This window comes from Salvelinus sp. IW2-2015, linkage group LG13 (assembly GCF_002910315.2).
Source record: "Salvelinus sp. IW2-2015 linkage group LG13, ASM291031v2, whole genome shotgun sequence".
NCBI lineage: Eukaryota > Metazoa > Chordata > Actinopteri > Salmoniformes > Salmonidae > Salvelinus > Salvelinus sp. IW2-2015.
This window is the reverse complement of record NC_036853.1, coordinates 49,081,325-49,102,767: the sequence shown is the minus strand read 5'-3', so window position 1 is coordinate 49,102,767 and position 21,443 is coordinate 49,081,325. Positions and strand designations below refer to the sequence as shown.

At 41.6% G+C, this 21,443-nt stretch overlaps 1 protein-coding gene across 1 annotated transcript in view; it reads right to left on the bottom strand.

Annotated features, from left to right (window-relative positions):
* Positions 1-21,443, bottom strand: part of LOC111971731 (uncharacterized) — an 82,139-nt gene that overhangs the window by 21,088 nt on the left and 39,608 nt on the right. Inside the window, 8 exon segments of the mRNA XM_070446026.1 lie at positions 5,613-6,530; positions 7,054-7,063; positions 7,253-8,216; positions 8,440-8,551; positions 8,841-8,999; positions 10,635-11,888; positions 18,420-18,550; positions 18,972-19,263. Of these exon segments, the coding sequence (XP_070302127.1) occupies positions 5,613-6,530; positions 7,054-7,063; positions 7,253-8,216; positions 8,440-8,551; positions 8,841-8,999; positions 10,635-11,888; positions 18,420-18,550; positions 18,972-19,263 (3,840 nt within the window).

The window sequence follows — 21,443 nt, the reverse complement described above, 5'->3', positions numbered from 1 at the left end:
ACATGTACTGGCAAATCCTGTTTTTAATCTTTTATAATTATTGAATATCCGAAAATGGCAATATTACTATGCAGTTGAACCGCCTCAACAACTACACCATACCAGTCATTCCAACAGGACTCCCACTCTTCCAGAAGTTCAAGACACACAGAAGTCATCCAGGGTCAATGTCCTGCTCAAAAGGCGCACGTTGACCAGATGACCGACCCTCAGCTTCCCATCAGCCCATCTCATCTACTACTTCTCTGCTGGCGCACCAGCCTTCGGATTTCCTACGCACAACATATATCTTCTCAAACGAATGCATGCATTTGAACGTACAATTTTCAATGCTAGCTAAACTTCGAATAGAAAATCCCTCAGATGTGCGAGGTGAAGATAACATACTTTACTAAAGCGAGTTATTATGGCTCTAATATTACGAACTTGACTGACCGCAGGTCTCTCCCAGCGATCTCCTAACTGTACTCATTTCTAGGGTCAATTTTAGATACAACTGCTATCGCACTTTTTCAGACATCCTATGAATGCCTGGAGACCGAAAACAGTGCTAGCCTGAGGGCAATACCAAAATAAAAGGGTCTAATTATGGATTCTGTATCCTCACAACAAAGAGCTGCAGAAGCTACGATAGGAGAATTAGTATGGCCACCAAATCATCTTGCAAACATTTGTGAGTGTGACCAAAGAATTATATATAAATAAATTAAGCGAAAAGCACATTCGAGTCTTGAAGATTTGGCGTTGTGTTATTATATGAAACTCAGTCACCCGTGTACCATGGAATCGAGTGGGTAGCAAGGAGAAAATAAAAAATCTCTTCCCAACGAAAATTTCTTTGTACAATCAGAGTATAGGCACCACACATTACGATCAGATGCGCACTCCTGAGAGTACTCTGGTCACTTACTGATACACAACTAAAGACAGAGATATAGAACAATAATCCCAGTATATGATGATAGCCTGAATATTCTTATTTCCCTCTGTCACAGTGAATTCAGAGGAGGATGCATCTTGATATGGCACGACGGACAGACAGCTTCCCTACACCTCCTACCGCTGCCATCCTGCCGTCGTCTCGAATACTTTTTAGCGGGTGAATGCTGGATAAATGTGTGTCGTGAGGATTGGTTGTAATTGTTGACTTGATTCATGATGATCAGTCCAATCAAAGCTACTGTAGATATAACATGATTTGACATCATTTTATCTGTGGCCAATGACCTTGAGCCTTCTTGGATGGGCACTTCTAATGTAARTCTATGGCAGCACCCAAAGGCCTTGAATTTTCGAGCTCTACCCTTAGACTTGGCAGTGACGTAGTGTCCCCATGAGTGACAGAACACTGAGCCAATCACGGCGCAACACTCCGAATTTTCTGCTGGCTTGCCCCACCACCACACTGAAACATCTGCATTTTTGAGCTCCCTTACTCGAGAAAACAAAAAAGAGTCCATGTTTGTATGCGGCTTTATTAACTCAATTCTATATATTTTTTTTACATTGTTTGCAAACTGATATGTGACCGGTATTAATGCAAAAATAACATGCAAAACAGGCAAGCCCCCCCTTTTTTTCACTCTAAAGCTATGAGATCAGTGTACTCATGTTGGTTGAGTCTAAATCACAGATCTACACTTTTGTACTGGCACTTTAACTCTCTGCTGACTGACTAATTCATGTCCAAATAACAAAACAATGAATGAACAAATTTAKCTTAGTCTTTGTTTGACACCAGTGTGAAATAAAACACCATTCCATACCAGACTTGTACTCTTGGCTTGCACTATAATTTAGGCGCAGAATTCCTACTAGTATAAGCAGGTGATTTGGTAAGATGCTAACTCCTTCAAATAAACAATAGAAACAATGTGACCAGTAGATGGGGTGTTAACTGACTGGCATACCTGTAAATGACCTACATTCCCCTAATGATGATGAGCAGGCTGYAGACTTTACATTTAAATCAGCCCAAGGCCMGCCTTATGTGTCAAAACATGCATCAGGTGAAGCGTTTTGGCTAGACAACAATTTGTAAAAAAAAATTTGAGGCAGTACCCAAGTACGCTGATGCTGCTATAGGTTAGTATAACCGCAATTATGCCTATAGCCTATCAACAGTTATCACAGAGGTTAAGGGATGTAGTGAATAGACTGGACCMTGCTTTTATGGACATTGCTTTTCCTGTACAGTGCAATTTGTTTGTGAAATACAACAGAAATACATTAATACTTTTCTTAAACTACATTTCAAAATTGCACCCTTAAACAATAGCACCAGTAAATTAACAAGAATCATACCATCAAAATAATGATTTATTTTTCTATATTGTCATTGTACATTTTTTACCAGTAGKCTATTATGTTCTTTACATTAATTTACTTAAGCTCCAACCATTTTTCAATGTGCTCGACCTTATAGGATTTAAAAAATCTTAATTAAAGTAGTAATTATCTTTAGTTAAGATTATCYCCTATGTAGTAAACCATTTTTATGCACTATGCACTATGCATTGGTGACGCTCAAGAGAGTCTTGAATAAAATGAAAAAAGTACTTCCGGGTCACAGAAATTCGGAAATTGTAAAATAAAAGTCCCCCACGTAATAGTAGAAGTGTAATTACCCTTTATTTATTCATGATATATGAAACATGACTGTCTAAACATTAATGATTCATATTTTTTCATATTTAAAGTGACATTTGCATTAAATGTGGGTTTCAAAATATGTTCCAAGGTCAAATAAATGCCTCCGATACAATACATTGTATATTGTAAAATACATATTGGCTTATAGAGAGAACTATTCGAGGTGCCGATGTAAAAGAGGGTTGGGATTACTCAGTAGGGTCTGTAGAATATATACACAGTGTTATTTAATGGGGGGACTCTGGTCTAAATACTCAACACTTTCTACTCCACCSACTCCATAGCTCCCAATGCAATACACTGTAGGCCTATAAATTACATTAGTATGCCCAACGCCACTTTTACATTGGCACATATAATCCTTTTTTCTCTATAAGCCAATATGTAATTTATATTGTATATTATACCGTGTATTGCATTGGGGGCTATGGAGTGGCTGGAGTCTAAAGTGGTTGAGTATTTAGGACCAGAGACCTCGATTAAATTAACCATATATACACTGAGTGTACATGCCATGACTGAGTGTATATGACATAGAATGACCAGGTGAATCCATGTAAAGCTATGATCCCTTGCTCATGTCACTTCTTAAATCCACTTTCAATCAGTGTAGATGAATGAAGGGGAGGAGACAGGTAAAAAAAAAATATTTAGCTTTGAGAAAATTTAGACATGGATTGTGTATGTGTGCCATTCAGAGGGTGAATGGGCAAGACAAAATATTAAGTCCCTTTGAACTGGTATGGTAGTAGGTGCCAGTTTCCCATGTATATCAAGAATAGCGCACCACCCAAAGGACATTCAGCCAACTTAACACAACTTGTAGAAGCATTGGAGTCAACAAAGGCCAGCAATCCCTGTGGAACACTTTGACACCTTGTAGATTCATTGAGACTGTTCGTGAAGGCAAAAGGGAGGGTGCAACTCAACATTAGGAAGTGTTCTTAATGTTTTGTACCACTCATTGTAGATTCTAAGACCCTACTCTGTACTGTGGTCATTTCCAGGTTGGAAAAAAATTACAGTAAATTACCTAAAATAATTGCTGAGACGGTTGCTTAGATCAAAGGAAGCCAAGAAACTAAGGCCAATTTTAATTAAGCAATAATGCCTCGAGGGGTGTGGTATAATGGTCAATATACCACGACTAATTCTGCGTTCATAACTAAGTGGGTGGTGGGAATTTACCAGTTGTGAAGTCGTAAATACCAGTTGGATGCGTTCACGTGCTTTGTACTCGTTGAGAAACGCAGATTGGCTAATGGCCAACAAGCTGCGTAAACTATAAAGTACATCTATCATGCTTGTAAACAAATTATAGTGTTGAAAACCCATATTAATGGATTGCTTTTATAAATAATGTTTTGCTGTTGCATTTACCAGCYCAGAATGCTATTATCGAGGTAATTTCCCTAGTAGGTGATGTCAGAGGTCAGCATGTGGAAGAAGTGGGAACTCATGATGATAGACTAGTAATTACCRGTAGTTACCAGCTCAAATTGATTTTTTCCAGTCGTATGTGGTAAATCCCCACTTGGTTACTAATGCAATGTAAGGGCTCTTCTTAAGCACGACACAATGTGGAGTGCCGTGGTATATTGGCCATATACCACAATCCTCCAAGGTGTTTTATTGCTATTAAAAACTGGTTACCAACGTAATTAGAGCAGTAAAAATAAATGTTTTGACATAACCGTGGTATATGGTCTGATATACCACGACTGTCAGCTAATCAGCATTCAGGGCTCGAACCACCCAGTTTATAATACTATATAACAACCAAGTAAGTAAAAAGTCAACATACACTATATATATATATACAAAGGTGTATGGACACTCCTTCAAATTATCGTCTATTTCAGCCACACCCGTTGCTGACAGGTGTATAAAATCGMGCACACAGCCATGCGATCTCCGTARACAAACATTGGCAGTAGAATGGCCTTACTGAAGAGCTCAGTGACTTTCAACGAKGCACCGTCATAGGATGCCACCTTTCCAACAAGTCAGTTCAACAAATATCTGCCCTGCTAAAGTTGCTCCGGTCAACTCTAAGTGTGAAGTGGAGACGTCTAGGAGCAACAACGGCTCAGCCTCGAAGGGTAGGCCACACAAGCTCACAGACGGGACCGCTGAGTGCCGAAGCGCGTAAAAATCGCCTGTCCTCAGTTGCAACACTCACTACCGAGTTCCAAACTGCCTCTGGAAGGCCCTTTCCTGTTTCAGCATGACAATGCCCCCGTGGACAAAGCGAGGTCCACACAGAAAGGTGGTCGAAGAACTTGACTGACCTGCATAGAAGCCCTGACCTCCACCATATCAAACACCTTTGGGATGAATTGGAACGCCGACTGCGAGTTCAGCCCTAAATCGCCAACATCAGTGCTCGACCTCACAAATGCTCTTGTGGCTGAATGGAAGCAAGACCCTGCAGCAATGTTCCAACATCTAGTGGAAAGCCTTCCCAGAAGAGCGTTGTATAGCAGCAAAGGGGGATCAAACTGCCAATATTAATGCCCATGATTTTGGAATGAGATGTTGGGACGAGCAGGTGTCCACATACTTTTGGTCATGTAGTGTATCAAAAGGACAACATGGTTCAAAATGTATTAACAGATTTGATCACATTGTTTCAGTACATAAAGGAACAGGTACCACCTGATTATGCCCAATAACATTAGGGGGTGTTATAAATATATTATTAAAAAGAGGGTATAGAATATAGACAAAACCAAATTCAGAGGGGAGATATAGTTACACTTCAATAAAATGACTATGTTTTGGCTATGCCTGCACACCAAACAACAAGTCTGTATCATCAGCGATGGTGAGCATACTCAGATGCTCAACTGAGACACTTCAAATTATAATTATAATTCAGTATGTCAGCTAAAGAATAGTTCCCAGATATCCTGTGTACATCTCAAGCCACACTCCTACGATTTCTCYCCTTTGTGGACACTCCTATGTCTGATCAGGTTAGTCAGGAAGGAGAAGCTCTTGTAACATAGTTTGCACTTGAAGGGCCTTTCATTGGTGTGAACTGTCTGGTGCCTCTTCACATAGTTTGCCTCAGCGAAGCGCTTTCCACACGTGGGGCAGGCGTACGGCTTGTCGGCGTCCGACCTAATGCTCGGCCTCCCACGTTGTGACTCAATGACACCAGAGGAGGTAGAAGCAGGAGCCACCACCCTCAGGTGGTTAGTCTTTGAGCTCCCTCCTTGACCTCTAGCCATTGTTTGGGTGTTGTTGGGATTGTGTGCTGTGTTATAGGCTAGGTAACTCTCGTGGTGAACGCCAATCCTGACCCGGTCTGTATTCGTGGGGTAACCATGAGGTGACTGAGGAAGGCTAGACCCAGGCCCAGGCTGTCTATGAACCCAATCACCAGGCATTAGACGAGACCCTGAAGGAGAAGACAGACTTSCTGWTAGACTMCCACCAGGGGMGTCTCCCACCRCTCTCTGTGAAGGCTGAAGCCCAGGGTGACCTGCTCTGTTCATCATGGATACTGTGGTGTTTGTATCATAGGAACAKGAGGGTCTRTCTCTATCAGCCCCAGGCCCTGCTWCATCCCTGCACTGAGACTGTGAAGAGAAGGGTCTGGGCTGCAGACTGGATCCCTGACTGGAGCCTCTGTCTCTCTGATGACCACCAGGACTGRGGTTGTTCAGTCCACCTGTCCACTGGTTGTGTTCTGTGTGGTGGTGGAGTCTCTGTCCCTCGTGGTTGGGTCCTGGTTCCGACTCGGGAAGGAAGAGCGACGGCTCCTGATCCAGGGTTCTGATCCGGGGCCAGGGTTTGTGACCAGACGATTCAGAGGTCCAGTCTCTCCCGCCAGCAACACCGGATATCAGCAGGTCTTCATGGACTGCAGACTGTAAACACACATTGAACAGAAAAGCATAAAGCTTTATATAAGAAACTCTTTGCTGTACACACAGAAACATGATATTGTAAAATGTTAACCACAGTTAAGCCCATCTCTAACACTGTGATTGAAGTACCTAACAATATGGAGCCATTGGAGTGTATTATAAAAACCTTTCCATGTGTTGATTCAAGAATTAAATATGTTTTGACTGAGAAGGGAAGTCCATGCAATGATACAAAAATAACAAGGGGGTCAGCACAGTCATTTTTGTATTTCATTTCAATAAAATGGTTATACACTCACATAACCTGAAGTAAAGTACTTTTATTGCACAAAWYGATATGTGACAAGTACAATAACTTTTCTCACTATGGTAACACTTGACCCTTTCTGTAAATCTGGTACCCCCGATATGATAAAATGTATTTTAGAATACTTTGGGAAAGGTTCAACATTACACACAGCTTCACTAGTTTATGTGAAGTAAACATGAATTAAGGCACTATCATTTCCTCATTATAAAACACCAGCATCAAACTACAAGACATAGTTGTCACTTTTCATCAGTGAAGCATTTTTASAGACACCATCACACCAACCATCACCATATCATCTACTCTGCCTCATCATACTMATTCYYTCCTCAGTTCACSTCATCCAGTTCCCTAGAACATTCAAAACCAACAGAATTAACATCAAACTAACTAATACTACATTACATGTCACTACACATGGGCCCTGTGCATTTGCTGCTGGTGTATCCTGAGGTAGCTCCTCTCTGAGAATCTCTTCTTGCAGTGCGAACAGGCGTACAGGCTCTCTCCCGTGTGGACCTTCAGGTGTATCTTCAGCAGGTCTTGGCGTGAGAACCTCTTCTCGCACTGGGGGCAGCTGTAGGRTTTCTCCCCTGTGTGGACCCTCTTGTGCCTCTTCAGGTGGTGCTGGTGGGAGAACCTCTTCTCACACTGGTGACAGCCGAAAGGTTTCTCCCCTGTGTGCATCCTCTGGTGGCTCTCCACCTGTTTGGGGTATTTGAAGGCTTTCCCACAGAATGAACACGGGAAGCGCTTCTCTTTGCCACCGGATCTACTGATAGCGTCACTACTACTGTCATTTGTCAATGGGCTTGTGTAGCCATTTAGTGTTGAGGCACTGGCATAGTGTGAGGTCTTGTTTAACATTAGGATGGTGTGAGGAGGATGAAGGCCAGGGAGTGTTTGTGTTGTCGCAGGGTCCATGTTCCAGTTGATAGATCCTATAGAAGGCAGGCTGAAGGCAGCACCTGTTAGGGGGGTAACCTGAGGCACCATCAGTCTCTCTGAATCACAACTATAGGAGCAGGACGGAGCATCGCTAGCCGAGTCTGTGTCTGTTCTCTTCAGCCGCATACGGACACCTCCGTGTCCCCGTGGACCAAATCTACACCTTGCCCTGGTCACAGCCAGCCTGTTGTCATGGAGACTACGTTCAGTTGTTGTTTTGTGTTCGACTGTTTGTTTCTGTTTGTGGTTAACAGTGTTGWTCCCCAGCCCAGAGTTGAGGACGATGTCCCATCCACTGACCTCCACTATGTCACCTCTGGTCCTGGCCTGCTCAGTGATGTTGTCCCTTAGGCCCTTGGCTGCACCGGTCTGGGTCTGGGAATCCAAGATGTTCACCCAGTCTCCTCTGTTAGCCTCCAACCAACCACCTGTAGGAAGAGGTTACAAAATAGACTTTACAAACATCAAAACTCTACCTATGGATTTTTGTCAATTACCTGGTGAAGTTCATACATTATAATGTGTTTTTGTATGTAAACATRAGTTGTATTGATTTCATTTTGTGAATGAAGAAATAATAATAGCCAGGTGCATCACTATTCCCATTGAAGATATATTACTGTATGTAGGCTATATGTATTTCTCCCTTACCTTGCTCCCCCATCTTTAGTCCACTCAGCAGGTCAATGCTCTCTGGTTCATCCTCTATCATCTCCTCTTTGACTATCAGCAGATCAGGCTTCCCATCCTCCATGTCTACTGACTGTAAGAGATACAGAGTGAGAGGATGTTGGATCAAGAAATCTGATATGAGCACCCTGCTATGGAGCATCTTCTGATTGGGYAATGAGGRATTGCTTTGAGTACTATGCAAACATGTTAGTTGCTTTTACACTATGCAAACGTGCTGATCGAATATCTTTCCATATAATCTTATTCATTATGATTTAAACAGCAAAACTGATCCTAGATCAGCACCTCTACTCCGAGAGGCTTTGTGGATACAGGCCCTGAACTAAAACCATTCAGACAGTAGTTCACAGTGGGCTCACCTCAGTGAGACTGTGTGTGGTCCTGTGCTGCTCTGCTGGTTCCTCTGTGGGTTCAGGAGGAGGTATAGTCTGGTTGTCCTCCATGACCATGGTCCCCTCAGGGTTCCCCAGACCCTCCTCATACCCCTCCTCCTTCACCAGCAGCACCTCTGGACCCTCCTCCTCCTGGAAGAGACAGGTGATACAGATTACACAGACATACACTCTCTCTGGTACGCACACACACACACATAATAAACACAATTTCAACATTGAGTGTTTACCCATCCCCACTGTTTGAGTCCTATAATGTAGTTACAGAATGACTTCAACGTTGTTAAAACCCATCATAATGGGCATACATATGTTGTAGTTAAAATGTGTCCGTTAAGAAAAGTCATCATCAGTCAAACCTGACTAAACTATTTTGTCGTGTACAGTAGGTGTTTGTTAGTGTGTGGGTATGTGTAGGTATATTTAGTAAGTGTATATTGGTTATAAAGCGCTGTTTGGTGTATGCAGAATAGGGTGAGATCAGATGTGATGTATACTAAAGAGAGTCTCAATGAAAGTCTTAGAATGAAAAGTCCCATTTTGTGTTTATTAAACATAAACAAGTGTTAAATACACCATATGAAAATCACACATACACGTCTCAACAATAAATCTGCAGGAACTTGATAAACTGCATACATTTTCTCATTAAAAGTGTCTTGGGAAAAAAAAGAAAGTAGTTGAACGGAAGTAATGAAACAGGCATTTGTGAACATCATATAGGCAGTACAGTACAAACACAATATGTAAGAGACAAAAATATAAAACGCACCATGCAACTATTTCAACGATTTCACTGAGTTACAGTTCATATAAGGAAATCAGTCAATTGAAATAAATGTATTAGGCCCTAATCTATGGATTTCAAATGAATGGGCAGGGTTGCAGCCCACCGGGGAGCCAGGCCCAGCCAATCAGAATGAGTTTTACCCCACGAAAGGGCTTTATTACAGACACAAATACTCAATTTCATCAGATGTCCGGATGGCTGGTCTCAGACGATCCCGTAGGAGAATTAGCCGGATGTGGAGGTCTTGGGCTGGCGTGGTTACACATGGTCTGCGGTTGTGAGGCCAGTTGTACTGCCAAACTCTCTAAAACAACGTTCGAGACAGCTTATGGTAGAGAAATGAACATTCAATTCTCTGGCAACAGCTCGGGTGGACATTCCTGCAGGCAGCATGCCAATTGCACGCTACCTCAACKTGGGACGTCTGTGGCATTGTGTTGCGTGACAAAACTGCACATTTTAGAGTGGCCTTTTATTGTCCCCAGCACAAGGTGCACATGTGTAATTATCAAGATGTTTAATCAGCTTCTTGATATGCCATTCCTGTCAAGTGGATGGATTATCTTGGCAAAGGAGAAATGCTCACTAACAGGGATGTAAACAAATGTGTGCACAAAATTTCAGCTCATGAAACATGGGACCAACACTTTATACGTTGGGTTTATATTTTTGTTCAGTATATATGCCTTATATCACACAATGTCTGGATGCAATATTCTACCCAGGAATATCCAACACTGAAATCTGTTACTCTCATTATTCCAAATGCATCTGTGGATATTTTCTGCTGACAACAATGACAATTAATCTCTGTCTTTATTGCAGGGTTTGAACTAAATGTCAAAAGCTATTGAGTGGAATGGTTACTTTCCATTTTATGGAGTGGAAAGGTTTTTCTGCTGGTGTATCCTGAGGAAGCTCCTCTCTTAGAACCTCTTTCCGCAATGAGTACAGGCAAACAGCCTCTCTCACGTGTGGACCTTTAGGTGCATCTTCAGCTGGTGTTGGCGGGAGAACCTCTTCTCACACTGGGGGCAGCTGTAGGATTTCTCCCCTGTGTGGACCCTCTGGTGCCTCTTCAGGTTGCCAGCCTGGGCAAAGCGCATATGACAGTGGTTACAGCTGAATAATTTCTCCCCTGTGTGGACCCTCTGGTGCCTCTTCAGGCTGCCAGCCTCAGCGAAGCGCATGTGACACTGGGTACAGCTGAAGGGCTTCTCTCCTGTGTGRACCCTCTGGTGGATCTTTAGGTTGCCAGCCTGGGCAAAGCGCATGTGACACTGGGTACAGCTGAATGGTTTCTTCCCTGTGTGAACCCTCTGGTGAATCTCCACCTTCTGGGGGCAATTGAAGCCTTTGTTACAGAACATGCAGAGGAACAGTTTCTCTTTACTATTGCCTGATGTTGCTCCCCCTCCCTGAGTCTGGGCTCTAGCCTCGTCGTTTGGGTTCAATACCTGATCGAAAAATACATCAGAAGATGCCATCGACGTTGACACTGGGTCGTGATCCCAGAACCTGTGTAAAGGGGAGTGGGTCACAAAATTTGTATTTGTCTCTAAGCTTCCCCTGTAATCTAAGAAATCTCTGCCCCGGGAGTGTCCATCTCCTAGGTGACGATCTGCATTCAATGTGGGAGGAGTGTCGCCCTCCACTTTCACAGTCACCTCATCCACCACTATAACCTCCCCTTTCTTATCTRGGCACCCTTCAGAGTATACACTACTACTGTACTGGTTCCAGTCCCCTCTAGACAGATCAGTCTGKGTCTCTAAACCMAAGGRYATGTTGCCARGGTCCATCTCTGTAGTGTAAGAACAAGACGGATCATCACCGCCAGTGTCTAAMGCKTYACCATCACCATCTCCACGGGAATGAACCGTCCTCTGGCTTTGGTGAAATACCGGTAAGTATTCTGAGCCAGGAGCAGGAGGACAGACCAGTCTCTCTGGGTCTGATCTGTGGTCAGATCCTGTGTGTAAGAGCCTCTGTGTTACAGTTAAAGTCTCTGACTTGATGATGTCGTTTGGCGTTCCACTGACCTCCGTGATGCTGCATTGAGTCTTGGCCTGGGGCGTGGCGGCAGTTGCGATGTCCTCCTTGGCTACAGGGGGCGCCACTCCAGCCGTTGCTTCAGTCTGGATGTCGCTACTGTGCCGTGGTTCCTCCTCTCCTTCTGTCCTCTCATGCTTGACCCCAGGACCTGGAGCCTCTGCATCTGCTGACTGACACAAAAAGAGAGGAGGTTACTGAATTCAATAACAATGTAGGGAAGTCTCACAAGTAGGGCTGTTGCGGTGACCGTATTACTGCCACAATGGCGGTCACAAGTCACAAAGGCAGTCAAATAGTCTTCTCCAAGCTCTGATGCTGCTGATGGTCATTAGTAGCCTACTAAACTTGCTAACTGCCTGGTACTCAGAACTCCCTCTAATCACTCTGACATCAATGCAAAWGTAATCAAAAATCKAATCAAATACTTTATTAAGAACCCATGAGCTCATATTGTGCAACATTTCCATAGGCTATGGAATTGTGCGAAATAAAACAGAGTGATGGCCTCTATTAAAAATAGGAGGATCCCATCAGCTTTCTATAGGCTAGGCTTACAATATTTATTTCTCAACTTTCCTAATATTAAGCACATTGCTTATCTTTACATCAGGAGTATAGCCTACCTGGCTGGCATGAAAATTAACCAAGGGAAAAGCACTATTTAAGTGCATAGATGACATGTATTTTTTCAGCTGCCCCTGTTTTGAGACAGGTGCATGATAATGGTCCATTCTAAATCAAAACAAATTCTAAAATTGTTTAAATAGTTTTTTCCCCTCATCAATCTATACACAACAGACCCATAACGACAAAGCAAAAACAGGTTTAGAATTTTTTAATTTTTTAATTTATTTTTTAACGTAAATATCACATTTACATATCTATTCAGACCCTTTACTCTGTACTTTGTTGAAGCACCTTTAGCATYGATTACTGCCTCAAGTCTTCTTGGGTATGAAGCTACAAGCTTGGCACACCTGTATTTGAGAAGTCTCTCCCATTCTTCTCTGCAGATCCTCTCAAGCTCTGTCAGGTTGGATGGGGAGCGTTACTGGACAGCAATTTTCAGGTCTCTCCAGAGATGTTCGATCGGGTTCAAGTCYGGGCTCTGGCTGGGCCACTCCAGGATATTCAGAGACTTGTCCCGAAGTCACTCCTGTGTTGTCTTGGCTGTGTGCTTAGGGTTGTTGTCCTGTTGGAAGGTGAAACTTCGCCCCAGTCTGAGGTCCTGAGCGCTCTGGAGCAGGTTTTTATTAAGGATCTCTCTGTACTTTGCCCCGTTCATCTTTGCCTTGATCCTGACTAGTCTCCCAGTCCCTGGCGCTGAAACACACCCTATGCTTCACCATAGGGATGGTGCCCGCTTTCTTCCAGACGTGACGCTTGGYATTCAGGCCAAAGAGTTTAATCTTGGTTTCATCTGATCAGAAAATCTTGTTTCTCATGGTCTGAGAGTCTTTAGATGCCTTTTGGCAAACTCCAAGCGGGCTGTCATGTGCCTTCCCCAATTGGCCAGCTCTAGGAAGAGTCTTGGTGGTTCCAAATTTATTCCATTTAAGAATGATGGAGGCCACTGTGTTCTTGGGGACTTTCAATGCTGCAGAATCTTTTTGGTACCCTTCCCCAGATCTGTGCCTCGACACAATCCTGTCTCRGAGCTCTACGGATAATTCCTTCGATCTCATTGCTTGGTTTTTGCTCTGACATGCACTGTCAGCTGTAGGACCTTATATAGACAGGTGTGTGCTTTTCCAAATCATGAATATACAACAGGTGGACTCCAATCAAGTTGTAGAAATCTCAAGGACGATCAGTGGATACAGGATGCACCTGAGCTCAATTTCGAGTCTCATAACAAAGGGTCTGAATAGTTATGTAAATTAGGTATCTGTATTTTATTTTGAATAAATTTGCTAAAAATTCTAAAAACCTGTTTTTGCTTTGTCACTATGGGGTATTTATTGTGTGTAGATTGCTGAGGATTTCGTATTTATTTCATCCAGTTAGAATAAGGCTCTAACGTAAGAAAATGTGAAAAAAATTCAAGTGGTCTGAATACTTTCCGAATGCACTGTATATTAACTAGTATATGTAAAGACAAGATTAAATCAAGAATAGTGTGATGGGTGACAATATTAGCCTATCACTTGTGAATGATGCCCAGCATAAGGTAAGAAACAATGCTTTTTTTGCGCAACTTTTTCTAATCATAGTCGCACACCTCATGTAGCCTAGCCCATAGGCTTATTTGTTTTGATAAGGTTTGTATCAGAAGTAGTGGCCAAATAACGTTTTAAAATGAAGCACATTAATCTGCTTTACAAGGGGTGTAGAGCCTAACTGGCATACATAAGCAGTGCGTGAGTTTCAAGTTTGGGGAAGATCATTTTCACCATAAAAATACACCTTTACAATAAAAGCATTACCTGCATTATCGCATTTGCGGTCACTGGTGTTTTCCGCTAATGGAACATTCGTGCTTATAGCCTACTGCCATGTGCGCATATCATGTGAAGAAATAGCCTAATAGTTATTCAACATTTTAAGCTAAACGTTCTGATCTGTTGCATCAGCCACATAATGTAAATTTAAAAAAATTGATGCTAGTGGTTTTATTAATTTGGGATCTATCGTATCCCACAACTGTCCCAGACTATGTTTGGAATATTTATTTCTCGCACAGAATAGAATAGGTCAACTTCTGTACTATTGGTGATAGTAGATTGACATAGGCTAGTGCTTTTGCTGTTCGTTAGGCCTATTTATCTTGTTGGCTGACRAAAAGTAAATGTGGACAGTTCTTCCAAAATCATTAATATGCACCTCGGAATTGGATAAGAACGCACGCAGTTGCGTGCCCGATGTGTCGGTCTTCATTTGTAGTCTGTGACAAAGATCCGATCACGTGATGGAGAGCCATGTGAGTGTGACGTGCTGCYGAGTGCGGAGCACTCAAGGCGAAGGGCACAACGCAGCACTCCGGGCCAAGGGCACAACGGCCACTGGCCTCAAAAGGCATGGATTTTTTTAGGGTGCATTACGGCCACACAAAAGGGATGCCRCCGTGAAATTCGAGGCATTATCAAGTGCTTGTCAAATTGTGAATGAGAGACTGATAAAGTGTGTACTGCATAAAAAACTAAGCAGAGATCATGCCTTTCAAGTGACTTCAAAAAAATCATCATTAGAGTCACATCATGCAGCCTAACAATGTATTAAAAATCARAACATAWAGCCCAATGTTTGTAGAACAACTAAAGTTACATTAATAACTCTAAATTAAGCATATAGGAGTACGTATTTCTTTGTTAACCACTCAACACAGAATAGCCGCATGTGCRCACTCCCTCAAATYGTTTGGAGAAAATATCATTTATTCTGCTTTGTTCAATTGTATTCTTCATACTATAAAATAATGCCAGATCAGGACCTAACATGAGGACAACTCAGCTAAATATGCAGGTTTAAAAATATATACTTCTCTGTATTGATTTTATGAAAGGCATTGATGTTTATGGTTAGGTACACATTGGAGCAACGATACGCACCGCATAGATAAACTAGTAATATCATCAACCATGTGTAGTTAACTAGTGATTATGATTGATTGATTGATAGTTTTTTATAAGATAAGTGTAATGCTAGCTAGCTAGCAACTTACCTTGGCTTACTGCATTCAAGTAACAGGCAGGCTCCTCGTGGAGTGCAATGTAATCAGGTGGTTAGAGCGTTGGACTAGTAACTGTAAGGTTGCAAGATTGAATCCCCCGAGCTGACAAGGTAAAAATCTGTCGTTCTGCCCCTGAACGAGGCAGTTAACCCACCGTTCCTAGGCCGTCATTGAAAACAAGAATGTGTTCTTAACTGACTTGCCTAGTTAAATAAAGATTAAATAAAGTGTAAAAAAAATAATAATAATAAAAAATTAAAAAATTAGGCCGAATCGGTGTCCAAAAATACCGATTTCCGATTGTTATGAAAACTTGAAATCGGCGCTAATTAATCGGCCATTCCGATTAATCGGTCGACCTCTAATCTCAATAGACAAACATTGGCAGTAGAATGGCCTTACTGAAGAGCTCAGTGACTTTCAACGTGACACCATCATAAGGGATGCCACCTTTCCCACAAGTCAGTTTGTCAAATGTCTGCCCCAGTCAACTGTAAATCCTGATATTGTGAAATGGAAATGTCTAGGAGCAACAACTGCTCAGCCGCGAAGTGGTAGGCCACACAAGCTTACAGATTGGGACTGCCGAGTGCTGAAGCTCATAGCGCGTAAAAATAATCCTCGGTTCCAACACTCACTACCGAGTTACAAACTGCCTCTGGAAGCAACGTCACCACAATAACTCTTTTGTCAGGAGCTTAATGAAATGGGTTTCCATGGCCGAGCAGCCGCACACAAGCCTAAGATCCCCATGCACAATGCCAAGCGAYGGCTGGAGTGGTGTAAAGCTCGCCGCCATTGGACTCTCGAGCAGTGGAAACTCGTTCTCTGGAGTGATAAATCATGCTTCACCATCTGGCGGATGAATCTGTGTTTGGCGGATGCCAGGAGAACGGTGGAGAAGGATAAACGGGGTGGGGCTGTTTTTCATGGTTCGGGCTAGGCCCCTTAGTTCCAGTGAAGGGAAATCTTAAAGATCAGTGTGGAAGAACTTGACTGGCCTGCAGAGAGCCCTGACCTCAACCCCATCTAACACATTTAGGATGAATTACAACGCCGACTGCGAGCCAGGCCAAATTGCCGAACATCAGTGTCCGATTTAACTAATAATCATGGCTGAATGGAAGCAAGTCCCCGTAGCAATGTTCCAACATCTAGTGGAAAGCCTTCCCAGAAGAGTRGAGGCTGTTGTAGCAGCAAAGGGGGGACCAACTYCATATTAATGCCCATGATTTCAGAATGAGATGTTCGACAAGCAGGTGTCCACATACCTTTGGTCATGTAGTTCATGTCCATGTTATATATGATATAATAGCTAACAGATTGCATTTTGCACCCCCTCCTCCCGTCGCCTCAAGATGAATGGTTTTGATCACTAAAGTTTTGCTTCGCTCCGGCGTGCCACTGTTTTGGTTCAGTGCAGTTAGAAAGCACTAGTTGCACCACTGGTGTTTAACATGAAAAGGTACCTGCAATATAAATGTTTTATCTATTTTGTTGTGTTGTTGTATCATTGTTAGAGTAGAAAGATTTTTGTTCAAAATGTGTGGTTTTATTAAGAACCAAAACACAATAACATTATGTATGCAGTCCTGTTCTTAGTTGCCAATGACTGGAACGAATTGCAAAAATATATATATATATATAAAAAATTAAAAAATCGCTGAAGCTGGAGACTTATATTTCCCTCACTAACTTTAAACATCAGCTATCTGAGCAGCTAACCGATCGCTGCAGCTGTACTTAACCCATCTGTAAATAGCCCACCCAATCTACCTACCTCMTCCCCATATTGTTTTTATTTACTTTTCTGCTCTTTTGCACACCAGTATTTCTACTTGCACATCATCATCTGCTCATCTATCATTCCAGTGTTAATTTGCTAACCTGTAATTACTTCGCTACTATGGCCTATTTATTGCCTTACCTCCTCACGCCATTTGCACACACTGTATATAGACTTTATTTTTGTTCTATTGTGCTATTGACTGTACACTTGTTWATTCCAWGTCTAACTCTGTGTTGTTGTTTGTGTCGCACTGCTTTGCTCTATCTAGGCCTACATAATGACAAAATATGCAGGCTGTATATGAGTACATTTCTTTTTGTATGAAGTAGCGTTTATGAAAGAAAAGGTTGGAGACCCTTGCTCTAGGTCAAACTGTTGAAATATGACCCATATTACCGGAGCTAAATTTTACTTTCTATTGCAGATTCAGGGCCACAATTTATGGACATATAGCTGACCCCCCCCCCAAAAAAGTGCATTTCATGATGATAAATTAATCATACGTTTGAAATATGATTTATTATGTGAAAATAATTAATGACCAAATGTAAACGCAAAACACTAGTTTGCATTTTCAAGTTGACAGTTCTTGTTCAATGCCCTACCAGATAACACTGCCATATTGAGAAAGAACATTGTTAAAAGATCAAAGTTAACATTTGTAATTGTACTACATTATTGTGATCGCATTATTTGTGACAAAAAGAAGATGACAACTTAATGTGCAATTTAACAATGTTTTTTATTAACCTGTAAATCCTTTTTGAGTAAAACAATATTATTCCTCCCATTTTCTATTTCATTATCAGTTTGGCCTGTCAATCGATCACTGTGGCTGGGATTGTCAGGGGAGGAGYAGAACATGTGAGAGTCACAGGCTTGTTAGGGTTTCAGACCTGTCAATTCATTATTAGGGGTGGGATTTTCAGGGAAGGGAGAAGATTAGTACTCTAGTAATTAAAACACTTTTTCAATATAATTTATTGTGGGAAAACCTAAGAAAAATAGTTCTRTGTTCTGTTCACAAATATGGATTCCCCATGTTAAAAAACAGAGTAGAATTGCAGGATTTTTTTTTTTTTTAAATGCTAAGAATTTCTGGGAGAGGTSCCCCAGACCCCAAAGCTTTTGCACCCCCACTTTCAGAAAAAGTCAGGCGCCCATGGCTGACGGGAGCCTTTCTGAAATAAACGGGCCACATTTGATGATCTGTAATTTTTTATGTCACATTATGACACTAACCTCTATTACGATAACCTGCTGGGTTGAGGTTCCACTCCCCTCATCTATAGCTATGGGTTGGTTATCTCTCCACGCGTTGTGTYCCGCTGKMTTCACAAAGCTCCTGTGGCCTCCAGTGAGATGTCCTTCACCTGAGAGAGTGATTGAGGAAAAAGGGGTGGTTAAGTTAGGTACTGTCAATGCTCAACGTTATATTGCACACTAGCTATAATTGGGAAGAATGTAAGGAAACACCTCATAACTTCTTGATACACTATTTATTGATTGATTTACTATGTTCCATGCATCACATTATTTTGAGTATGACAATAGGAAATTCAGTAAATCAAGAATCTTGTTAGATTATATTGTGTCTTTGTGCAATAATAATTCGTTCTTAATTGACCTGCCTGGTAAAATGAAGGTMAAATAAAAAAATTGTGCAAGATAGACAAGTATTCAGCGGAAGTGACCAAAAACTGACCAACACACAATTCTGGGTAACGCATCTGAACACCACGTGGTGAGGGTAACACGGCAATAGCCCCCGCCCTCTGCAAAATCTAAATGTACCTCTTGCCATTCCTCTGTATCGGTCGACGATCTTGACACTACTGGGACGACTGGCGAGGACGCGCTCTCGCATTGTCCTCTCTGCGCGCTCCCGTGCCACTTTCAGTTCCACTAGCTGTAGTTTCCTCCGCAATGCCCTGTTTTCTTTCTGGCTTTGAGTTATTTCCAAACGAAACACTGCATAGTCGTCGTCTACGAGTTTACAGATTTCTGCCACGGCTGAATTCGCTAGCACCTCCATGATGGAGGCCATTTGAGTGTGAAAAACCATACAGTTAGCCATTGTTAGCAGCTACTAGCTAGCTTTACTTAAATAACATCTATCAACCAAGTCGAAAGCGAATTAAACACTACCTGGGGTAAGTATGTGATGCTGTGCAGTTACATTAGTCATATGCTGAGTTCCAGGGGGTTAATAAACGTCTAAATAAAAACGCTAACGTGGAAATTGTTCTTGGTCACAAGTCGCTTCCGTTTACACCGAAGAGAAAGGATATTATTGGTTGGCGTCATGGCTCAAAGGGTGTGGTTAAATAAATATAAAGATGCGTATTGTACTTTGAAATACGCTACTGCTTAAAATGGTAATTAAGTATGTTAAAAAGCATATTTGGTGTGTTGGAATGGCGTGGGCATATACCGGTCGTTAAACATATGTACACGAGTAGCTCATCCTCTATAAGGAAATAGCAAACATTTTTAAAAACCTTTGAGATAAAAGTTTAAGGTGGGGTTTTTGAAGTGTTTCTCCAATTTATGCTTGGCCACAAATACGATTATTATGGATGTGCACGGTTATTCGAATATCCATAGTATGCGAATAGTTGTGCGAGTACACATTTTTTTAGCAAGAAAAATACATGAATTAAAACATCCATCTGACAATMATTTGAAACAATGAATTTAATAAAACAAACTTTATAATGTAGTTATGACCTGCGCCCCGCAAAGACTAGTAGCCTTCACATGTGTAGCTTTATGTTGAAATGAGTGGGCTACAACCAGCAACCAACAGGTAGGCTGTTGTTTACATAATGGTGTTGAAGAGAGTGCCTTAATTAGCCTACTTAGCTTAGCTTCTCTAGGATACTCCAGGAAAGACAGGCACTGTTATGTGGGATGATACATACCATTGTGGCTGTAGCCAAGCTGTCTTTTGCTATCTTACTGCATCTCTCTCAATTCAATTTCAATTTAAGGGCTTTATTGGTATGGGAAACATATGTTAACATTGCCAAAGCAAGTGAAGTGGATAATATACAAAAGTTAAATAAACAATAAAAATTAACAGTGAACATTAGACTCACAGAAGTTCCAAAAGATTAAAGACGATTCAAATGTCATTGTCTATATACAGTGTTGTAACAATGTGTAAATAGTTAAAGTAAAAAAGGGAAATAAAACATAAATATGGTTTGTATTTACAATGGTGTTTGTTGTTGCCCTGGTTGCCCTTTTCTTGTGCAACAGGTCACAAATCTTGCTCCTGTGATGGCAACCTGTGGTATTTCACCCAGTAGATATAGGGGTTTATCAAAATTGGGTTTGTTTTTCGAATTCTTTGTGGGTCTGTGTAATCTGAGGGAAATATGTGTCTCTAATATGGTCATACATTTGGCAGGAGGTTAGGAAGAGTGCAACGCTGTCATCAAGGCAAAGGGTGGCTACTTTGAAGCATCTCAAATATAAAATATATTTTGATTTGTTTAACACTTTTTTTGGTTACATGATTCCATATGTGTTATTTCATAGTTTTGTTGTTTTCACTATTATTGTAGAAAATAGTAAAAATAAAACTCTTGAATGAGTAGTTGTTCTAAAACGTTTGACCAGTAGTCTCTCTCTCTCTCTATATATATATATACATATATATATATATATATAACTTTTTCTTTGCAACGCTGCCTAGAAGGCCAGCATCCCGGAGTCGCCTCTTCACTGTTGACGTTGAGACTGGTGTTTTGTGTGTGCTATTTAATGAAGCTGCCAGTTGAGGACTTGAGGCGTCTGTTTCTCAAACTAGACACTAATGTACTTGTCCTCTTGCTCAGTTACGCACTGGGGCCTCCCACTCCTCTTTCTATTCTGGTTAGAGCCTGTTTGCGCTGTTCTGTGAAGGGAGTAGTACACAGCGTTGTATAAGATATTCAGTTTATTGGCAATTTCTGGCATGGAATAGCCTTCATTTCTCAGAACAAGAATAGACTGACGAATTTCAGAAGAAACTTAGTTTCTGGCCATTTTGAGCCTGTAATCGAACCCACAAATGCTGAYGCTCCAGATACTCAACTAGTCTAAAGAAGGCCAGTTATATTGCTTCTTTAATCAGAACAACAGTTTTCAGCTGTGCTAACATACAGTTGAAGTCAGAAGTTCACATACACCTTAGCCAAATACATATAAATTCAGTTTTTTACCATTCCTGACATTTAATCCTAGTGAAAATTCCCTGTCTTAGGTCAGTTAGGATCA